Genomic DNA, 20658 nt, shown 5'->3' with positions numbered 1-20658 from the left:
TATAACAAATTGCTCTTTGAAATGTAGATCATGAAATGACTAAGTTCAAAAGTAAATAAATGTTCATGTTGAAAACATACTCGGTCGTTTTTTTTACGATCACCATGTGTTAAATATGTATACTGCTATTTTCAACGTATTGAAATAGACTGTCGTTTACGAATCATCAATACGCTTTCCGTTAATTACATTTGGAACATCCAAGACATATTAAGAATGTTACTGACGTTCGTATGTAGTCGGTGTTTACAATGTCATATTTCCTTCATGTATTGAATTCAGTTTTTAATATCTAGTGTCATTATAATCATTATTATTTTAGTATTACTATTTTTATTACTTAAAGCGGTTTGAGTGGGATGTATGATTGTCTATATATGATTAAACGTATACACATACGTGGCACCAGAATAGTTATTCTTCGAAAATACTTTATATGCCAAAGCAGTACATTGTTTTATCAATGTATATTAAGCTTGACAAGGCTCAAACCAGAGGCGATGGAACCAAATTTGCTGCTACTCCGAACAAGATATTACAGAGTGATGTATTTTCTAACGAACATATTTACTTATGTACACCCGGTAATACATTACTACTGATCTAAACATGCTAAACGAAAGAGTAAGTATGTATACGGTTCGGGTCTGTATACATCAATTTATCATACAATACATTAAAAGTACAGACCAACCTTGGTATCTGACTGAACGTTCTTACTCTTAGTATAAAAGAAAAAAATGCGTGGTTTTCGACCATTGGGATTGTCGCTTGTTAAGACATTGTTTTCAAGAAAAGCACATTAAACAAATTAACAGTCATAATTACCTTTTAAGCAATCTTTATACATTTTATCAACAGTGTCATACGTACATAATTAACCCCAAGTATGAAACGGTACATACACATCTCTTTAAACGTCAAGCGTCAATTATGGTATAAGTTGCGGGAGATAAAGGTAACCATGTTAAATATATTAGTTCTCTGGTTTCGGACTGCACCCTTAGAACCAGAACAGCCGAAAAATGTGTTGTTATACTTATAATTCACAACCCAAATCATCATGGTTTAAGTGGGCTATTCCATGATACTTGATAGGTTGATTTCACAGGTATTTATAGGTGGTGTTCATGTTCAATATCGTCGACTAGCACATGCGCAGTTAATATTTATAAATAAAAGCCCATAGTAGACGAATGAAATGTTGTGAAGCATAGGAAAATGAGACAAAATAATCATGATAATGTGATGTGTCCTGTTACAATGTATGATACCTATATAAAGAAACTATTATGGCGAGAACCAGGAAAATGACAATGCCAAGAGACAGAAAGAAAAAAATATGTCAGGGTTCGCGTTTGGTCAACAGCAACACGAATTCATACTTATATTTTTTTTATTACAAAACAATAAACAAATACCAACGATTGAAAAAAGAACAGTGTCTGTATAACAAGATATTTTGCTCTGAGTTCAGTATTTTTGTGATTTTATTTTTGTTTAACACAATTATACCTAACACCTTTTTTACCTTATCTTTACTAAAATTTAGTACTAATTCTAAGACAGTTATAGGTCGCAGTTCCAGCAGCAACTTAAGTTATAATTCAGCTTTCAATTAGACAAGCATACCAAGTCAGTTTTGAACGTACAAATTAACAGAGGAAGAGTCTAGACGAAGAAAATAAGTCGAAGGATACTATTAACGGGGTAATTGAAATCATTTACCAAAGATATTCCTAATAAAAGACAGAAGAAAACAATAACTAAATAATGTTCTCCGAGTATTAGAAATAAACATTATTTACTTTTTTCAGATCTAAAATTATAATGACGTTTGTAAACGCGAACAATGTTGTAAGCAACAAATTTATTTTTAAAATAAATCTTGTTTACAACTTACTGTGGGTTCATGTATTTCCATGGGTATGATTTTTTTGTGGATTGAAAAGAACGTACGTCTTCGTGGATACTTGCGTGAGTTTGTCAAATTCTTCGTTTTCCTTTATAGAATGATTGTAATGGAACACATGATGGTTCACCTGTATATAAGGCATCTTACGAATTTTAATGAATCAACATTAACTTTTTCACTTAGATACTTGTTTCGTGGACAATACAAATCAGGTCTTTTTTTATCCCTGCACATTTAGATAAGAAAATAATAACAACTTAAGTGTGTCAAACTAACAAACGTGGAAGTAGTATGAGCGTAAACATAACACATAATGACTGTTTGTGCTTTGTTGTTGTCATCTAGAAAATGTATTCTATTTTCAAGAGGCAACAGGAACATACCCCTGCTCAAAAGTCTTCAATCGATGAATCAAAAACAAATCTGTGTTGCAAAATAAAACAGAGGGAGTCACATCAAATATAAGAGGAAAGCAACGGAACAACAAAAATACTGAACTGCAACAAAAGCAAACACCACAAACATACAAAGAAACGGACTATTTGATAACAACTGCCATATCATTGACTTTAAGGGGAAAATGGTTGGCTGAATCTCGTGTTTTGGCTTGTCAAACCTCTCTAATATATAATTTTTGAAAAGATCACTAAAAAGACAATACTACATGATATTAATATAGTACAACTAAAGGCTAGACTATTCTACTATCCAGACATTAGCTTAATCGGCCAAATAAGTATTAACTGTCTTTGGAAATGATTGCTGGAATATTGAATCAGATTAACAATAATAAAAAAAGCATCCTATCAAGATTTTCTATCTTTTTCAAACTATTTCAATACCAGACAAATATATTTCCTTGTGGTAATTCAAGATGTTGCAAGACCCGGTTAACCTCCATCAAACAAAAACACCACTTCCAACTGATGTAAGTTCCTTTTTAAATGTAAAGTGTCCGCCTCATTGTAAGATTAATCACTTAAGCAGAAGAAAACCCGATATAAACCTATATTTATCTTCAATCTATTGCATACGTTATCGATTTTCGTAACAGATATTCAAAATTAAAATTACTTAAGGACAAATTCATAAGAAAATGAGTAACTTATAGTTATTGATTCAGTATATTTTTTAAAACAACATAACAGAAAGTTGTCCGTGTTGTGCTTATAGAATTATGAAAATACCTGAATTTATTTTAACTCTGCTTTTAAATTGATGCATTTCCATGTTGCTTTTTTTTCTCATTCGGATGAAATTGTTTTTGTTATTACACATTTTAATTATTAATATGTTTTGAAATGTTTCAATCTTCACAGAAATCACGCCAATCAGAAAAATCAAACAGAAGGCTAATATCGCATATAATAAAGTCATATAGAGAATGATGTTGCTCATATAAAATAATTATTTCTTACTTTTGTCTTTATCTTCAAGATGAATCAATTGAACGTAAATTCAATATATTTGATTTATTTAAATGTTTTGTGCCATGTATAGGATGGTGTCTGTTATAGGATTTTTTTTAGAGTATTTCTGTTAATGGGAAAAAAAGATATGACTACGGCATTAGTTCATTCGAATAAATTTAAATGTTATTTTTATATTACTAATACCTGTGATAATCTAAGTTCGTTTTTAAAAACCTCCGATTTTTGTTTTATAGTGTGGGAAACAGGAGAAGTCCGTAGTTTTACACATCCTATATTATTTTTAAGTAGATTCAAGACAATAAAAATCAAAACCAAGGAGTAAACAAAGACTCACAAAACCAAAGGAACATCAACAGTTATGATTAATAAATTAGAAACAACACGAACTCCACTAAAAACCGGGAGTGCAATCAGGTGCTCCGGAAGAACAAGCATTTCCTGCTCCGTATACGGCACCCTTCGTGTTACTTCCTTGTTCAGTTCGGTAATGCTGGAAGTTTATCATGACTGAGGAAGAATATCAGATATGATTTCTGACACACTTTTGTCATAATGGCCAATCAGCTCAAGATGGCGACCGTAAAATTTCTTGAGTGATGACCATGATTTGATTGATCCATAGCCCTGTCTTAGCAACTTTTGAGAAAGCAGTATTCCTCGTTCAACAAAATCAACGAACTTTGAGCTAGCTCTAGAGTAACGTATCAATTGAGACACATATACTCCATATGCTGGGGCCGCTGGGATATTGCTACACAGAAATGGAATAAATATTAAGCAGATGTATCTGTGTCTGTAGTATCTTTAATTTGAAGTTCACTTGGATACATTAAATGTAAGTGGTCACTGAATCTATTATTATTAAGAGACAGTACATCATCAATTTACCTTAAGGTGAAATTAAAAGACTGGGCTAATTTATTTTCTCCTTTCTGTACAAACCCTTGGATAAATTCTGCATCATAGGAATACAAAAACAAATCTGCAAGTAGAGGAGCGCAATTGGTACCCATTGGGATTCCAAGAGTCTATTGGAAGACTAAGCCTCCAAATTTAAATATTATGTTGTAATAAAAAAGTCCAGCATGGCAGTGATATCTTCTTCGGTGTATTTTTTGCAAGAGTCTGTATGATTGTTCACACAGTAGACTGAATGCCTGTCCAAATCAATATATTTAAAACGTCTAGTGTCCTTTTTGTTAAAGACACATTAGCTAACGAGTTCTTTTAGTCGAGCTTTACGTTTAGTATGTGTAATAGTGGTATAAAGAGTTGAAAAATTAAAGTTTTTAACGCGCGTGTAGCGTACTAAATTATACTCCTGGTACCTTTGATAACTATTGATACAATGTTTAATTGATTGAGATTGTAAATTCACCAATAACTCTTTTGAATTTTTCAGTATCCACATCTGACTAGCACCACCTATTACATATGCCGTGTCGGAATATTTCCGAAGTCCTTCTCTAACTGCAGTGAGTATGGCAGTAAGAACAATAGAAAGGGATTTAGTGGACTACTTGAAAGAACCTGCAATATACCTATACATTATAAGGATTCTTGTGAATCTTAGGAATCCAATATAAGGATGGAAGATCCTGATCTTCGTTCTTTGGATTAACACCAAAGGAGATTATAACCGATTTGTTGTTTTCCAGGATCTCCTGTTTCGTAAGCGTACTTAGTGTATATGTAGGATTTCCAAGTATAGTATGTATCCAGAGTTCCTTAATCAGGCAGTCAATGTAGTGTTTCTTGCAAACAAAAACAATATTGTTTGATGCTTTGTCAGCTAGAACGACATCATATTTGTCATAGAGGCAAGACAACTCCTTTATGACCCGATGGTCTTTAAAGATGGAAGGAACTTTTGTGCTCATTGACCCTTTAATCTTACTAACTCTTATCTGAATCAATGACCTCACTAATTTTACCCACTCCGAAAGAGTGTCAATTCAACCGTTTCTTTTTTGGCCAAGTCTTTTGCATAATCCTCAACAGAATGCATTAGTAGTTTGAAGTTCTGCTACCAATTGATTTGCTGTGCAGTTCTTCTATACTGCAACGATTTGATTACAGTATAATCATAAATTTACCGTTGATTCATATTATTATCAATACAAAACTGCATGCGGAGTATTAATCTCCCTTTTGATGTATTTTTTTTTACTGTAGAATGTTCTAAATATTTATACGCAAACTCTGTCTGTGTAATTAATATGAATGTTTAATTATGTATGCAAAAACATAAAATAGATTTGTTTTATAATAGAGTCCATCGTTTATCCCTGAACGATGGATTATTGTTAACACAGGGCCCCTTGTGTATACTTCCCTGGGTTATGCAAGGTAAATTATAGTCTGATTTTCAATAAATGTATTTCAAGTCTTAAACAAAAAAAAATCTCCCAGTAGTTATTCAAGAAATTACTTCATAAGATTATTTCCTTGATAGAGGATTGTTCCACACAAGGAAAATATCAAACCAAGAGTTCCAGTTGGTGAAGTTTAAATTATCTCTTCCTTAATTTTATGGACCCAACACTAGTTGTTTGACAGTTCAGGAATACCTGTATCGCAGATGACGACGGATATGTTCAAATGATCGTGACTACAATGTGTTTGTACCAACTTAAGCAACACAACATGTGTAGAGCAATATCTGCTTCTCCATCCAGAGCAGCTAAGATCACCCAAATTTTTGATAACATTCATGTCGCTAAGTCTTTAGTTTTCTATGTTATATTTTATATACTGTTGTTTGTGATCTTTTTTTCTGTTTTATCCATGGCGTTGTCAGTTTATGTTTGACTTATATAAAATCGAATGTTTAGGTCTGTTTGTTATCCTGTTTGTTCTGTATCAGGTTAACAACTTTTTGGGGGTTGTTTTGCTCACTTCAACTTAAAACATGCACATTATGAGGTGAACTACTCAGCATTCATGAGCATGACATATAGGGTTTGACTTAAGGATGTTTGCTTGTCATGTTTTGGATTTTTTGTCAGATTTTCGGAATCCTCTGGTTTTAACCATTTGAAGGCCTTGAAAAATCTTGCCAATTGACCCCCATTTTCGTTTTTTTAAATCTTTATGTATAGTTAAAGCCATATGTAAAAGTCTTATACATGTATTATTGTTTTTTAATATTTTTTAGATTTTTAGCATGTCAATGATAAAGCTATGAAAAGTCAAGAGAGAATATATACCGCCAACATTTCAATGGTGAATATCCTCAAAAAACAAGCACATTGACCTATATATTTTGTTGGCTCTTTTGGTTATTTTAGTACCTATCAATGTATACTAGTGTTATGAAAAGCTTACGGAGAAACAAACTACTTTAAACTTAATGTTCCACAAAACATGGAAATATGAAGTTTTGATTCTAGATATGTCATGCTGTTGGATTAATTAATGTTTGCAGTTTAAGATCACATTTAATATAATTGTGTACGTTTAAAATGTAAAAAAGGTGGTTTAATTGCCAATCAGACAACTCTCCTCCAGAGACCACCAGACGTAGAAGATATATATATATATATAAACAAGTATTTTTTACAGTGTTTACCGTTCAAAATGCGTACCATTCGCAAGTTATACGAAGATATTTCCAGCTGTCAAACATGCAGAAATCAAGCAAATCTGCTGTAGTAGAAGTTAAAGCAAGAAATGAATCGTAAAATCTCCAATGCAAGTAAGAAATAATGTAAACGGAAATTATCTAGTTTGTTTACCTATGATTAATAGGTAAGGTACAAAGACTTGTATTCCTAGTATGTTCTCGAGAGTAAAACAACCACAAAGAAAAGTTTCCTTGTCATGTTAATGGAAGGACTTTTATGAAAAAAGTCTATTGAATTTTAACTATGCTTCAACATTGATTCATATCCATATGTTTGTTATCACACAGTTCTATTTTCTTTGTTTTGAAATAATTACACAAGTCATGACGATTAAAAGCAAAGCAACGTTATTAGGTATACATGCAAATTTCTAATGTCAAATTGTCATCTAACGAATAATTGTTTCTTACTTGTATGTTCTACGAATAAGACATTTGGAACTTGCTCATATCACAATGTCAACTTAACGTAAAGAAAAATAATTCAAACATGACAACTGTCAGATTGTTCTCCTTATTATTATCTGAATTTCTAATGCAAATTTATAAAAAGTGAAAAATGTTTTTTAAAAGAAAGTTCGGTTACTTTTACTATGAAAATAAGCATTTTTTCAACTTTCGTTGTTGACATGAACTGGACTTCAATGATAGTTTTGTAACAATTCACAGTAAATAATATTTAAAAACGTCTACGAAGGATCAATTATTGACTACTACCAAAAAGATTAAAACGATAAGAGGAACAAAAATCGGTAAAAGTTTACATGGGAAAGTTTAAAATAATTAGCAATTTGAAACAGAGTCAGGAGTATGTTAAGGAATTGCTGATACGTAGGCGATTACAGAACGAGACTTAAAATTGTGTAACCTCCATACAAACATCCACAGCAATCACTTGATGATGTTCAGAGCAAGCAATAGTTGGAAATGCTAGCTCAAACTGGTATTTTTGTTTGTTTAAAACACCTCTTCTCAGAAACTTGAGGTATATTTTCCTTTATTTCCAAGTAACTAAGAAAGTACTTAGTTCAGATTACTGAGTAAAATACTTTGCCCCATAAAACTAATTTTTGTTTTCTTATAATATTTCAATAGCAAATTTCAATAGCAAATTTCTAATGTCATATTGTCATCTAACGAATAATTGTTTCTTACTTGTATGTTCTACGAATAAGACATTTGGAACTTGCTCATATCACAATGTCAACTTAACGTAAAGAAGAATAATTCAAACATGACAACTGTCAGATTGTTCTCCTTATTATTATCTGAATTTCTAATGCAAATTTATAAAAAGTGAAAAATGTTTTTTAAAAGAAAGTTCGGTTACTTTTACTATGAAAATAAGCATTTTTTCAACTTTCGTTGTTGACATGAACTGGACTTCAATGATAGTTTTGTGACAATTCACAGTAAATAATATTTAAAAACGTCTACGAAGGATCAATTATTGACTACTATTAAAAATATTAAAACGATAAGAGGAACAAAAATCGGTAAAAGTTTACATGGGAAAGTTTAAAATAATTAGCAATTTGAAACAGAGTCAGGAGTATGTTAAGGTATTGCTGATGCGTAGGCGATTACAGAACGAGATTTAAAATTGTGTAACCTCCATACAAACATCCACAGCAATCACTTGATGATGTTCAGAGCAATCAATAGTTGGAAATGCTAGCTCAAACTGGTATTTTTGTTTGTTTAAAACACCTCTTCTCAGAAACTTGAGGTATATTTTCCTTTATTTCCAAGTAACTAAGAAAGTACTTAGTTCAGATTACTGAGTAAAATACTTTGCCCCATAAAACTAATTTTTGTTTTCTTATAATATTTCAATAGCAAATTTCAATAGCAAATTTCTAATGTCATATTGTCATCTAACGAATAATTGTTTCTTACTTGTATGTTCTACGAATAAGACATTTGGAACTTGCTCATATCACAATGTCAACTTAACGTAAAGAAGAATAATTCAAACATGACAACTGTCAGATTGTTCTCCTTATTATTATCTGAATTTCTAATGCAAATTTATAAAAAGTGAAAAATGTTTTTTAAAAGAAAGTTCGGTTACTTTTACTATGAAAATAAGCATTTTTTCAACTTTCGTTGTTGACATGAACTGGACTTCAATGATAGTTTTGTAACAATTCACAGTAAATAATATTTAAAAACGTCTACGAAGGATCAATTATTGACTACTACCAAAAAGATTAAAACGATAAGAGGAACAAAAATCGGTAAAAGTTTACATGGGAAAGTTTAAAATAATTAGCAATTTGAAACAGAGTCAGGAGTATGTTAAGGAATTGCTGATACGTAGGCGATTACAGAACGAGACTTAAAATTGTGTAACCTCCATACAAACATCCACAGCAATCACTTGATGATGTTCAGAGCAAGCAATAGTTGGAAATGCTAGCTCAAACTGGTATTTTTGTTTGTTTAAAACACCTCTTCTCAGAAACTTGAGGTATATTTTCCTTTATTTCCAAGTAACTAAGAAAGTACTTAGTTCAGATTACTGAGTAAAATACTTTGCCCCATAAAACTAATTTTTGTTTTCTTATAATATTTCAATAGCAAATTTCAATAGCAAATTTCTAATGTCATATTGTCATCTAACGAATAATTGTTTCTTACTTGTATGTTCTACGAATAAGACATTTGGAACTTGCTCATATCACAATGTCAACTTAACGTAAAGAAGAATAATTCAAACATGACAACTGTCAGATTGTTCTCCTTATTATTATCTGAATTTCTAATGCAAATTTATAAAAAGTGAAAAATGTTTTTTAAAAGAAAGTTCGGTTACTTTTACTATGAAAATAAGCATTTTTTCAACTTTCGTTGTTGACATGAACTGGACTTCAATGATAGTTTTGTGACAATTCACAGTAAATAATATTTAAAAACGTCTACGAAGGATCAATTATTGACTACTATTAAAAATATTAAAACGATAAGAGGAACAAAAATCGGTAAAAGTTTACATGGGAAAGTTTAAAATAATTAGCAATTTGAAACAGAGTCAGGAGTATGTTAAGGTATTGCTGATGCGTAGGCGATTACAGAACGAGATTTAAAATTGTGTAACCTCCATACAAACATCCACAGCAATCACTTGATGATGTTCAGAGCAATCAATAGTTGGAAATGCTAGCTCAAACTGGTATTTTTGTTTGTTTAAAACACCTCTTCTCAGAAACTTGAGGTATATTTTCCTTTATTTCCAAGTAACTAAGAAAGTACTTAGTTCAGATTACTGAGTAAAATACTTTGCCCCATAAAACTAATTTTTGTTTTCTTATAATATTTCAATAGCAAATTTCAATAGCAAATTTCTAATGTCATATTGTCATCTAACGAATAATTGTTTCTTACTTGTATGTTCTACGAATAAGACATTTGGAACTTGCTCATATCACAATGTCAACTTAACGTAAAGAAGAATAATTCAAACATGACAACTGTCAGATTGTTCTCCTTATTATTATCTGAATTTCTAATGCAAATTTATAAAAAGTGAAAAATGTTTTTTAAAAGAAAGTTCGGTTACTTTTACTATGAAAATAAGCATTTTTTCAACTTTCGTTGTTGACATGAACTTGACTTCAATGATAGTTTTGTAACAATTCACAGTTAATAATATTTAAAAACGTCTACAAAGGATCAATTATTGACTACTTGCAAAAAGATTAAAACGATAAGAGGAACAAAAATCGGTAAAAGTTTACATGGGAAAGTTTAAAATCATTAGCAATTTGAAACAGAGTCAGGAGTATGTTAAGGTATTGCTGATGCGTAGGCGATTACAGAACGAGATTTAAAATTGTGTAACCTCAATACAAACATCCACAGCAATCACTTGATGATGTTCAGAGCAAGCAATAGTTGGAAATGCTAGCTCAAACTGGTATTTTTGTTTGTTTAAAACACCTCTTCTCAGAAACTTGAGGTATATTTTCCTTTATTTCCAAGTAACTAAGAAAGTACTTAGTTCAGATTACTGAGTAAAATACTTTGCCCCATAAAACTAATTTTTGTTTTCTTATAATATTTCAATAGCTCATAAAAGGTCATTTACCAAACTGAAATCAGTTTCTTGATTTATTTTTTCGATTTAAAGGTCAACTAAACTTTAATTTTTATGGCATTATTTTCAGGTATCCAAAACTCATATTTGTTAATTCTATTGAAATAATATACCGACATTTGCGCTGAATGATCATTTCATATCATTTTTAGAGCATCTTCTGAACATTTGTTTAACTGTCGCGATAAACACCATCTAGGCACTCATCGGGTTTGAAAAATGTATCATAAATCTGACTGATTGGTAACGTGAGTTACACGTGATCCTGACTGATCGGTGACTGATCGCTAAAATAGACCCTTAAAGTTGAAAGTACTGTACTTATCTGTCTAAGCTCTTTAGCTATATATATATATATATATATATATATATATATATATATATATATATATATATTGAAATATGGAGAACTCTATTTCAATTAAATTTCAACATTTGAAAACAAAAAGAATCTTGCAATCAAGACATGTCAATTGAACAAATCTGCTATTGCAATACATCTGAACAAGTTGTATTGATTATAACTTGTGCCATTTTGGTTTTATATAAATAGTTGTGTCAGTGGCAATTAAATTTCTCATTTTCATTTGATTTGAAAACAAAACTATATATTCATGAACAAATACAGTCGACCCATTGCTTGTATTTTGGATCTACGAAATAGCCCAAAATCTTAAACACGATGCCAAGGTCAGTTGATTGTTAAATGCGGTTTTGAAGAACAGTGAGATGATAAAATATCTTAACCCTATTCAAGTCTGAAGTAATTTCGTCCTTTTATCTCTAATGTGACATCTTCAAATATATGACTTATGATTTTTTTGTTATCTTGAACTCAGAGTAAATATGTTTATAAGAGCATAACAATACCGGATATGCATGCGATTGCGGTCTGTACATGCATGTAAATATAGATTCTTACATTGATACCAGTGTATTATCGGATTTATCCAATCGAGATAGTTAAATTATCAATTTTAAAGTTCGAGCCGCCTCGGCGAATACTTTATAATTCATAATTTAAATATCGAGATTGGATAAATCCGATAATCCACGAGTAACTATGTAAGAATCTGTTTCTCTAATGATTAAAGAGACATTTTCTTTTTTTGTTAACCGAAAATCCCCTTCGAGTGCCTTTCACATTGCACGAAGTTGTCGATTTCATTAACACCTGTTATCATATTTTGGTTCATCCAGTCAGCCAAAAAGGTCATGACCCTTAAATTCATCCAATGATCTTTTGAGATCACCAGCAACCACACGTTGATTAAATTTTTTTATACAATGGGTTCGAAAAGGGATAAATTTCCATAGAATTAGAGAAATTATGATATTATAGTCATTGGAGAAAAATAATCTATACAGTACCTTTAATGACACCAATGTTCAGAACGACAACGGCAGTACAAACCTGATTTTATTATTTTAAATTCAGAAGTCACACACATACTAATCCTTACTAATGATGCCTTAGTGGTTTCTTGTGTTACAACAAATCTGTTTATTGATTTGACAAATGTATTGGTAACAATATGTGTCCGTGTATTTTTTAGAAGAATATTTCCGCAAAAATAAATTTGAATATCAGAAATAGTACAGAGTATATATATTGGAGGCACCAACATATTTCATTGCAATAATCAATTAATTAAAGATACATGCTTTAAATAGACCCGTTTAAGGCTATGATTGTTAGTGAATTATATAATGTTATTTAAATACACATTTGATATACTGTCTTAAAATTTTAAAAGCATTTATAAAATCAATCATTATTTTCAATATAAAATCAAATCTTAATATTTGTTTATCTTTTGGTGGAAAATAATCAGACGATACACAATATTTATAATGCTATCGAGTACAATATCTACATTAACATACACATTTTTGTAAATATTAGGTGATATCATGTTTAAAACACACTACGATTATTTAAACGTTAGCTATATCGGTGTAATCATATTACACGTAAAATATACAAATGTCCGTCAACATTATACATGTATTTATTGTATTTATTGTAAACTAAAGTTTGTTTAACATAAAATAACACATAATGTTTAAATTGTTCAAATACAATCTCGTCAATCATTTACATACACTAGTTATCGTACCTGATTTAAAATTAGAAATCGCTGTCATGTGATACAATCACCTGTCATACCTGTGATTTTGATTAAATCCACAATGGCTCAAGCTGCGTCTAAAACCTGCGAGGTTTGTGTGAGTGCCCCTGGGTCACACTATTGTATAGACTGTGAAGAATACTATTGTGAAAATTGTAAGTTTGTACATAATAGGCAGAAGTTATCAAGAAATCATCAATTTCAGAAAGCCTCCGACAGTATCCCGGAAGGTAAATCTAGATGTAGTGTACACAAAGAAGAATTATCCCTAATTTGTAATACATGTAATGCACAGATATGCACACGTTGTGTGACAGAAAAAAAACACAATGGGCATACATTTTCCCAGATTGTTGATGTCATCGTTCAACTACGTGGAGATAATGAAACGAAACTTCGTGGCAAGATAAATGAAGCAAATAAAAAAATAAAGAAGATTGAGGAAAGCTTGAATGTGTTTGGTAATTCCGTTGAGTCTGTTATAAAAGCGATCAACGATGAAGGCAACATGATTAAACGCATGGTTGATAAATCTGTAGATCAGATCATTGTCTTAGTGAAAGAACAATCCAAAAAGGAGAAAGACAAACTGATGAATATGTTGTCAGATGCTAAATCCGTGCTTGTTGGTGGACACACCTTAGACAGAAAGAGAAATGAACTAGATAAGACCCGACAGGATGGAAGTTTGGTACAAAAGATCAATAATCTGAAAGAAGAAATTGACAAACTACATATCAATTCTCTTCCAGAGTTTCCCAATATATCCTTTAGTCGCAAATCTGTAGCTGAAGATGACATTAGACAATTGATAGGGACATATAATATTAGGTAAATAAAAAAATTATGCGATGTCTTTTAAACTGATACATTTTTCATCATTTACCTTGCAAACATTTCAAATATAAGGTGAAATTATTTTTAAAGTTAATATATACATTGTAGCAAGAAATGATTGCCAAACACACATACCACAACTTAAGATTGAAAGCTTGAAATATACCTACTCTTTTTCAATAGAACTTCAATAAACATAGTTACTCTCACTTCTCATGCATATCATCCGTACGTATCAGCCGATATAACTTGAAGATGATTTTTTTTTTGAAAAATTAGGTGACTAATAGTGCAAAGGTCATTACTGACTAAAATTCGAAAATAAAACCTAATGTTTTTTTAATAATTTTAGTGCTTTTGGTATGGAAGCGTGAACAAGTTTACGAAAAACATTAATTTGAAATGCAAAAAGATACGTCAACGTAGTAACTGTTGTATTATACAAACTTTATATTTTAAAAAATTACACGTCACACGTAATCATAATACTATTTGCATATATGAATAAGCAGAGTCGGGATGATTGCTCAAGACACAGATATCAATAAGAAACCAAATGACACAGCTATAGGTCACTGTACGGTCTGCAACAATGAGCAAAACCCACGTCAAATATTTAAGTATAAAGGTCCCAACATGACAATAGCGAAATATTTAAACATGTTGTTAAGCTGTCGAAGAATTCTTGAATTATATTACTAAAACTGAATTGAACAGGCCGACATAATGATGTCAGTTATACAAAACATATGATAAGCACTGCATTGATCATATTGATAACACAATTAATCATAACAGTATATGCATTAGAACAAGTAATCACTTTACATTGATTAATAGAAAAAAATATTATCTACAAAAGAGAGTTTTTTAAAGTTAACATCATTATCAAATATTGAAGAATATTTTAAATATCCAAATGTACATTTTATATAATGTGAGCATACTGTTAAATGATAAGACATATTATGAAACTATAAAAGTTTCGTATTTCATTATACTTTATTGAAAAATGACAACAACAATTTTGTACATTAGTGTGTTTACCTGTACTTTTATCCTTAATATCAAAACATTTACAAAAAAAAAAAAAAAGATTTTACATAGTACTTTTACATGGAATTAAATAATTTCAAAATGAATTATTTATTTAAACATTAAAAAAAACATAAAGACATCAAATCTTTTTGATAGCAATTGTGCACCAGTCCTTGAAAAAAAGGAGCAACGCCATGGACACTTATACAGATGTTCTGGTTGTGGGTAAGTTATGAGAATAAGCTCATCCTTTAGATTATTAATCATACAAAATAAATACATACAAAATAACTAGATACAGCTCTTCATTAAAGTAACAAATGATTGAAATGAACTAGACATTAAACACAACATGCACAATCTACAATTTAGTATAGTGTAATATGTATCTACTTTTACATACCTTTGTTCGACGTAGTATTGTTCAGGTAAATACATTAATCAAGTGTTTAACTGACAATAGTTTTAAACCAACTGATTTTTAAAGTTCTGTCTCATAATTGTACTGTAACACAACTGTCCCAGGTAAAGCAGAAGGTTTGGTTTCTGCGAACACATTTAACATCGCCACAATCTGTATGTATGTGTCTGTCCCAATTCAGGAGCCTGTTATTCAGTGGTTGCCGTTTGTAGGTATGTTACATATTGAATTTTCGTTCTTTTGTTTCTATAATAATTATACCGTTAGTTTTCTAGTTTGAATTGTCTTACATTTCATGCATTTGTGCTGTCGGGACCTTTTATAGATGACTATGCGTAATGTGTTTGATCGTTGCCGTTTTGGTGACAAACAGCTGTTCTTTTCTGTGTCATTTGGTCTTTTGTTGAAAGTTGTCTTATTGGCATACACAACGCATCTGTTTTTGCATATTCGTTTTTCAAGACAATTTCTGGCTTGTTTTTTGAACCTTACAACCGATTTTAAGGAGATTTAGCTGCAAGATTTTTTTGAGTTGGAAATTGTGTGTTAATCCAAGAAAAGATTATTGTGTGAAATTTTCTGAAAGATTGATATTCACGTTTTATTTTCTCACTCTAGAAATGAATTTGCTAGTCAAATTATTGTAGTAAACACTACTTCAAAATTTACCCAGTATAAGCCACCACACAGAAATAAAAAGATGCACGTCAGTCTTCTTTTTTTTCTTTTGAAAAGTGGGGAAGGGGGAGTGTCGTGAAGTTCATTACTTATTCCTTATTCATTCGTTACTTATTCCTTATTTATTTGTTATTATTTCTTATTACTTATTTGTTTCCTATTTGTTGCATATCTCGTGTTTATTGCTTATTATAATTCACTATGGGTCCCTCTTTTTGTACGTTACTGCCATATCAATGGTAACAGTTCTTGGTTTCAAGAGATTAAATGAACTTTAAGAACGATTGTACCCGTTTCAATGCTAGACTGGTGCCTTATTTGCTTGTATCACGTGTTATATGTTTCAAATTTAAAATACAATATTTTCAATTTTAATCTTGTCTCTGGTGTTAATACATGATTTATTTTACTTGACTTGACGGGGTCTAACCGGTTTGCTTATTTTATACCAGTCCATCTAACAAAAGGTGTGTCGGGATACTCTCATCAATGAGGTATCCAGTTATTCGTCCCATATCATACACTCAGTTCAATTGCATATCCGTTTTGTGACACTGATAGTGATTATAAATCAATTATAATTTTAACGGCTATCATATCACTATCAGACACATCTTCGAATAGACTGTCCTTGTGGACATTTAAACGTAAGCTCTGCCCAATCATTTGAAAATGAATTGGTTATAGCTATTGTCTTAGAGATGAAATAACCCTTTGGCGATAAAACACATGTCCCAGCGCTGAAACGTTGCCCTGTTACTTATTCGGTTTTTATTCGCTTAAAATCCGTGAATTATACGTTGGATCTTCAAAAAAATAACCTCAATTGTACTCTTGTCTATGGTGTTTTCTATTAGATCGCAGAGGCTAAATTATTAGCGGGTATGAACCCTTTTTAGTGATTGACTGATACCCTGTTACTTATTTGTTTCTAAATCACTTAAAATACGTTTATCTTTTCTATGGTGTTTGATTTTGGTTCTAAGAGGTTAAATAACCCTATTATCGCGTATGGAACCTTTTCAGCAATCGACCGATACCTTGTTTCTGACTTGTTTCTTATTTTTTGAAACACGTGTATTATATTGTAACGTTAAACAAAATGCCTCAATTGTATTCTTGTCTTTGGTGTTTGCTATTGATTATTAGAGGTGAAATAACCTAAAAAGCGCGTAAGGACTTTTTTGAACGATCGCCTGATACCATGTTACTTACATTGATTCACTATTTGACATGAATACTTATTAGCTATTTATATAAATATAAATGCTACTTAAAATTGCTCAAATAAGAACAAAATAAACATTCAATTTATTGATGTACAAGAAGAAAAGTAACATACATGAATATGTGAAATGCTGCACTGTTTGAAAAAGAATTAATTTCAGAATGGTAAATATATTGGGGCGTAAATTCGTTGACCGCAGTAGATTTTCCACGCTTCATTCTACAACTGCTTTTATAACCCAATGAGATTACAAGAAAGAAGCATTAAATACTTATTATTACAATTGTTTGATAGAAAGGATCATGAAAACACGATTTCTATCAAGCTTTTATTTTATTTACCTGTGGGACATCGTGCCATTATGAAAGTTAAATCAAATTGTGTAATGAATGTCAACTTCAGAATGGGCTCGACATTGCTGTTAGCCAATCAATACAACGTAAAATAATGAAATATACATGCAATGTTATTATTTTGAAATACAGATTACGTGGACGTTGTATACCTTAATCATTTTAATTGCTACACCAAATTCAGTATCGACGTTGTGATGATTGAAAATCTGGATTTAAAACAAGTTGCAATGATAAGGTGATGATTCTTAATGCCAAGGACAGAAAATCGAAGAAACGTCTCTGACTATTTTTTTTTTTAATTGTCAATCTTCTAGGGCATTACCTGCTGCAGCCGTTTGTTTATGGTATTTTACATACGGTCTGGAAAATATGTCAGAATTTCCGCACCAAAATAAATAAACATGGATCTATAAACTATCTGCAAATTAAACAATAGACGTATTGACCCAATTTGTTTTGATGAATTTCGAACATATTCCTCTTCAAGTATTTAAGAGTTAATACAACCTAAGCTGTCTATTTTTCTGGAAGATTGATAATAAAAAAGTGAGTCGGACATTAACAATTTATGAACTGTTAATTATGTTTTAGTTTGCAAACCCTCAGACATAATTGATTGTAGTATCAAATTGAGAATGGAAACGGGGAATGTGTCAACGAGACAACAACCCGACCATAGAACAGAAAACAGCGGAAGGTCATCAATGCAGCGCGAAACTCCCGCACCTGAAGGCATCCTTCAACTGACCCTTAAACAAATATATATACTAGTTCAGTGATAATGGACGTCATATTAAAATCCGAATTATACACAAGAAACTCAAATTAAAGATAATACAAGACTAACAAAGCAATAGGCCTCTCACTACAGACAAAACACGTATATATATATTCATATAATTCAATAAGTATTAAGACATTATTAAAGAAAAAAATATAAAAAAAAACACGATGATCAGAAATAGAGTATTTTACAGATTTTAAATGTTTGATATTCCCCCTGAATATATCGTTCAGGTTTAAGCATAAATCAATTAATTGTATAATTTATCGTTATAGGCGCGAGAAATTTATACCATTCGGAGACAAGTAAGTATTTTGATTTCTCCTTGCATATAAAACAAAATGCGAAACAGTTAATTGTGTCTATTTTTTTATGAGCCTTACTTTTAATTGTGTATTTTAATAGTTAAAAAGTTCCTTGCCGCTGTTAGTTTTTATGTTGTTCTGTTCTTATATAGTTATTCCTATGTACTACATTAGATGTATGTTTTATTATAATATTTTATTCGGATTGGCTAACTGCACATCACGTGTTATTCCTTAAGCAATTGCATCACTCAATAAAATGCCATTCCTACATACACTAACGGCGTTCACAAACAAAAACAAAATGAAAGACGATCCATGTTTTGAGGACTTAGATCATTTTCATGAAATATACAATTTTTAACATATGTTCCTCTACTGTCAAGTCTATCAAAGTTTTGGCACCATACACAGTGACATCATTATTGACTTGTCTGCATTTATTTCTAAATAAATATCAAAAGATTAAGGGAAGATTGAATTGTTAGTATACACGGAATAGCAGATAGGTTTTGAAATTATTGCAACCGTTATTATTTACACGTTGGCCGTTAACCTCGAGCATACCAAAATAAATCATCAAATCAACAATGGTAAAATTCTAATGTTTTCAGATTGTAAGTAGCAAGTTCAAGGTTGATTAAGAGAATTATTTGTTACTTAAACTGCAATGCAATACCTGAAATTCTATGTTCGGTTAAAAAATGAACTATTTACAAATTAAGAATTACAATCCTACCTATTAACTCGATAGCCGTTGCACATAAGGAAAATAAACAAAGAATTTACACCATATTTGAAGCATTAAAACAGTCTTGTCAAGCCTACATAGGGCAACAAATATGATGATAATAGTATATGGTTCAATATAAATTTTCTCCAATTGACACATACATGTATGATGCTGTTCAAGCCTTCAAGGCAACACAAATGACTGCTTCATGAAGAGACCATATTGTTTCAATATAATGAAAAAGCTTGACTTTTATTAAAAACATATCGAAATCCTTATATCACATCAACATTTCAAAAGAAAATTTCATTCTGACAATTTGTATAATATGGCTATAATGTTATAACTGAAAATACCTTTAACATTGCATACATTTAAATACAGATATAAATTATCATTTAAAGATCTCAAGCCTTTTTATTGACTCATCAACCATTGACCACGAGCATAACAAACTCGAAATTGACGCCATATGTAAACAATCGCAACTTACGTCTTTGTGAAGCAGACATAACAGCAGAAATTATTATGTTTATCGTTATTGGTTGATTATTATTCCTCTAAACACGACATAGTTGTTGTTGTTCCAGCCGGAAATCCAAGCCAACACAAATGATTGCTTCATCAGAATATCAAATTTCTTTTATTGCATACATGATATGTTTGAAGTTCATTAAAGACATATCGAAATCTTTATAACAAACATGAATAACTTATTTAATAGAATATACCATTCTGATAAACTGTGCTATATCGCTCAATGTCAAAAATAAAATACCAATTTTGAAATTCATAACATGGCAATACATAAAAATTATAAAATTATCAATGATGCTGAAAAAGACTAATGTAACATTCGTTTTTTTTCAGTGTGTAAGTAGCAAGTTCAAGTTTGATTAGAGAAGTATTATAATTCAGAATGCAATGCAATACATGTAATAGTTATTAGAACAAGAACTTGTTTTCCCTTTCAAATATTACAATGACTATTATTTACTCATTGGCCGATGACCGCGAGGACAATAAACAAATAACTGACACCATATTTGAAGTATAAAACCAGTCTTGTCAAGC

At 30.9% G+C, this 20658-nt stretch overlaps 1 protein-coding gene across 1 annotated transcript; it reads left to right on the top strand.

Moving 5' to 3' along the window:
• The first annotated feature begins 13229 nt into the window (after positions 1 to 13229).
• LOC139497598 (E3 ubiquitin-protein ligase TRIM71-like) lies at positions 13230 to 18855 on the top strand. Its single transcript, XM_071285832.1, has 3 exons — positions 13230 to 14035; positions 15236 to 15304; positions 18822 to 18855. The coding sequence occupies exons 1-3, from the start codon at positions 13266 to 13268 to the stop codon at positions 18853 to 18855; spliced, it is 873 nt and encodes a 290-aa protein (XP_071141933.1). The 5' UTR covers positions 13230 to 13265.
• Positions 18856 to 20658: the final 1803 nt, after the last annotated feature.

The sequence above is a fragment of the Mytilus edulis genome, chromosome 12 (assembly GCF_963676685.1).
Source record: "Mytilus edulis chromosome 12, xbMytEdul2.2, whole genome shotgun sequence".
NCBI lineage: Eukaryota > Metazoa > Mollusca > Bivalvia > Mytilida > Mytilidae > Mytilus > Mytilus edulis.
The sequence above is the reverse complement of the archived record's forward strand: the minus strand, read 5'-3'. Positions and strand labels throughout refer to the sequence as shown.

Coding starts and splice junctions, on each gene's coding strand:
- LOC139497598 (XM_071285832.1), top strand. CDS start 13,266: ATGGCTCAAGCTGCGTCTAAAACCTGCGAGGTTTGTGTGAGTGCCCCT. Junction 14,036..15,235: donor ATAGGGACATATAATATTAG/GTAAATAAAAAA, acceptor TCTTTTTGATAG/CAATTGTGCACCAGTCCTTG. Junction 15,305..18,821: donor TACAGATGTTCTGGTTGTGG/GTAAGTTATGAG, acceptor TTATCGTTATAG/GCGCGAGAAATTTATACCAT.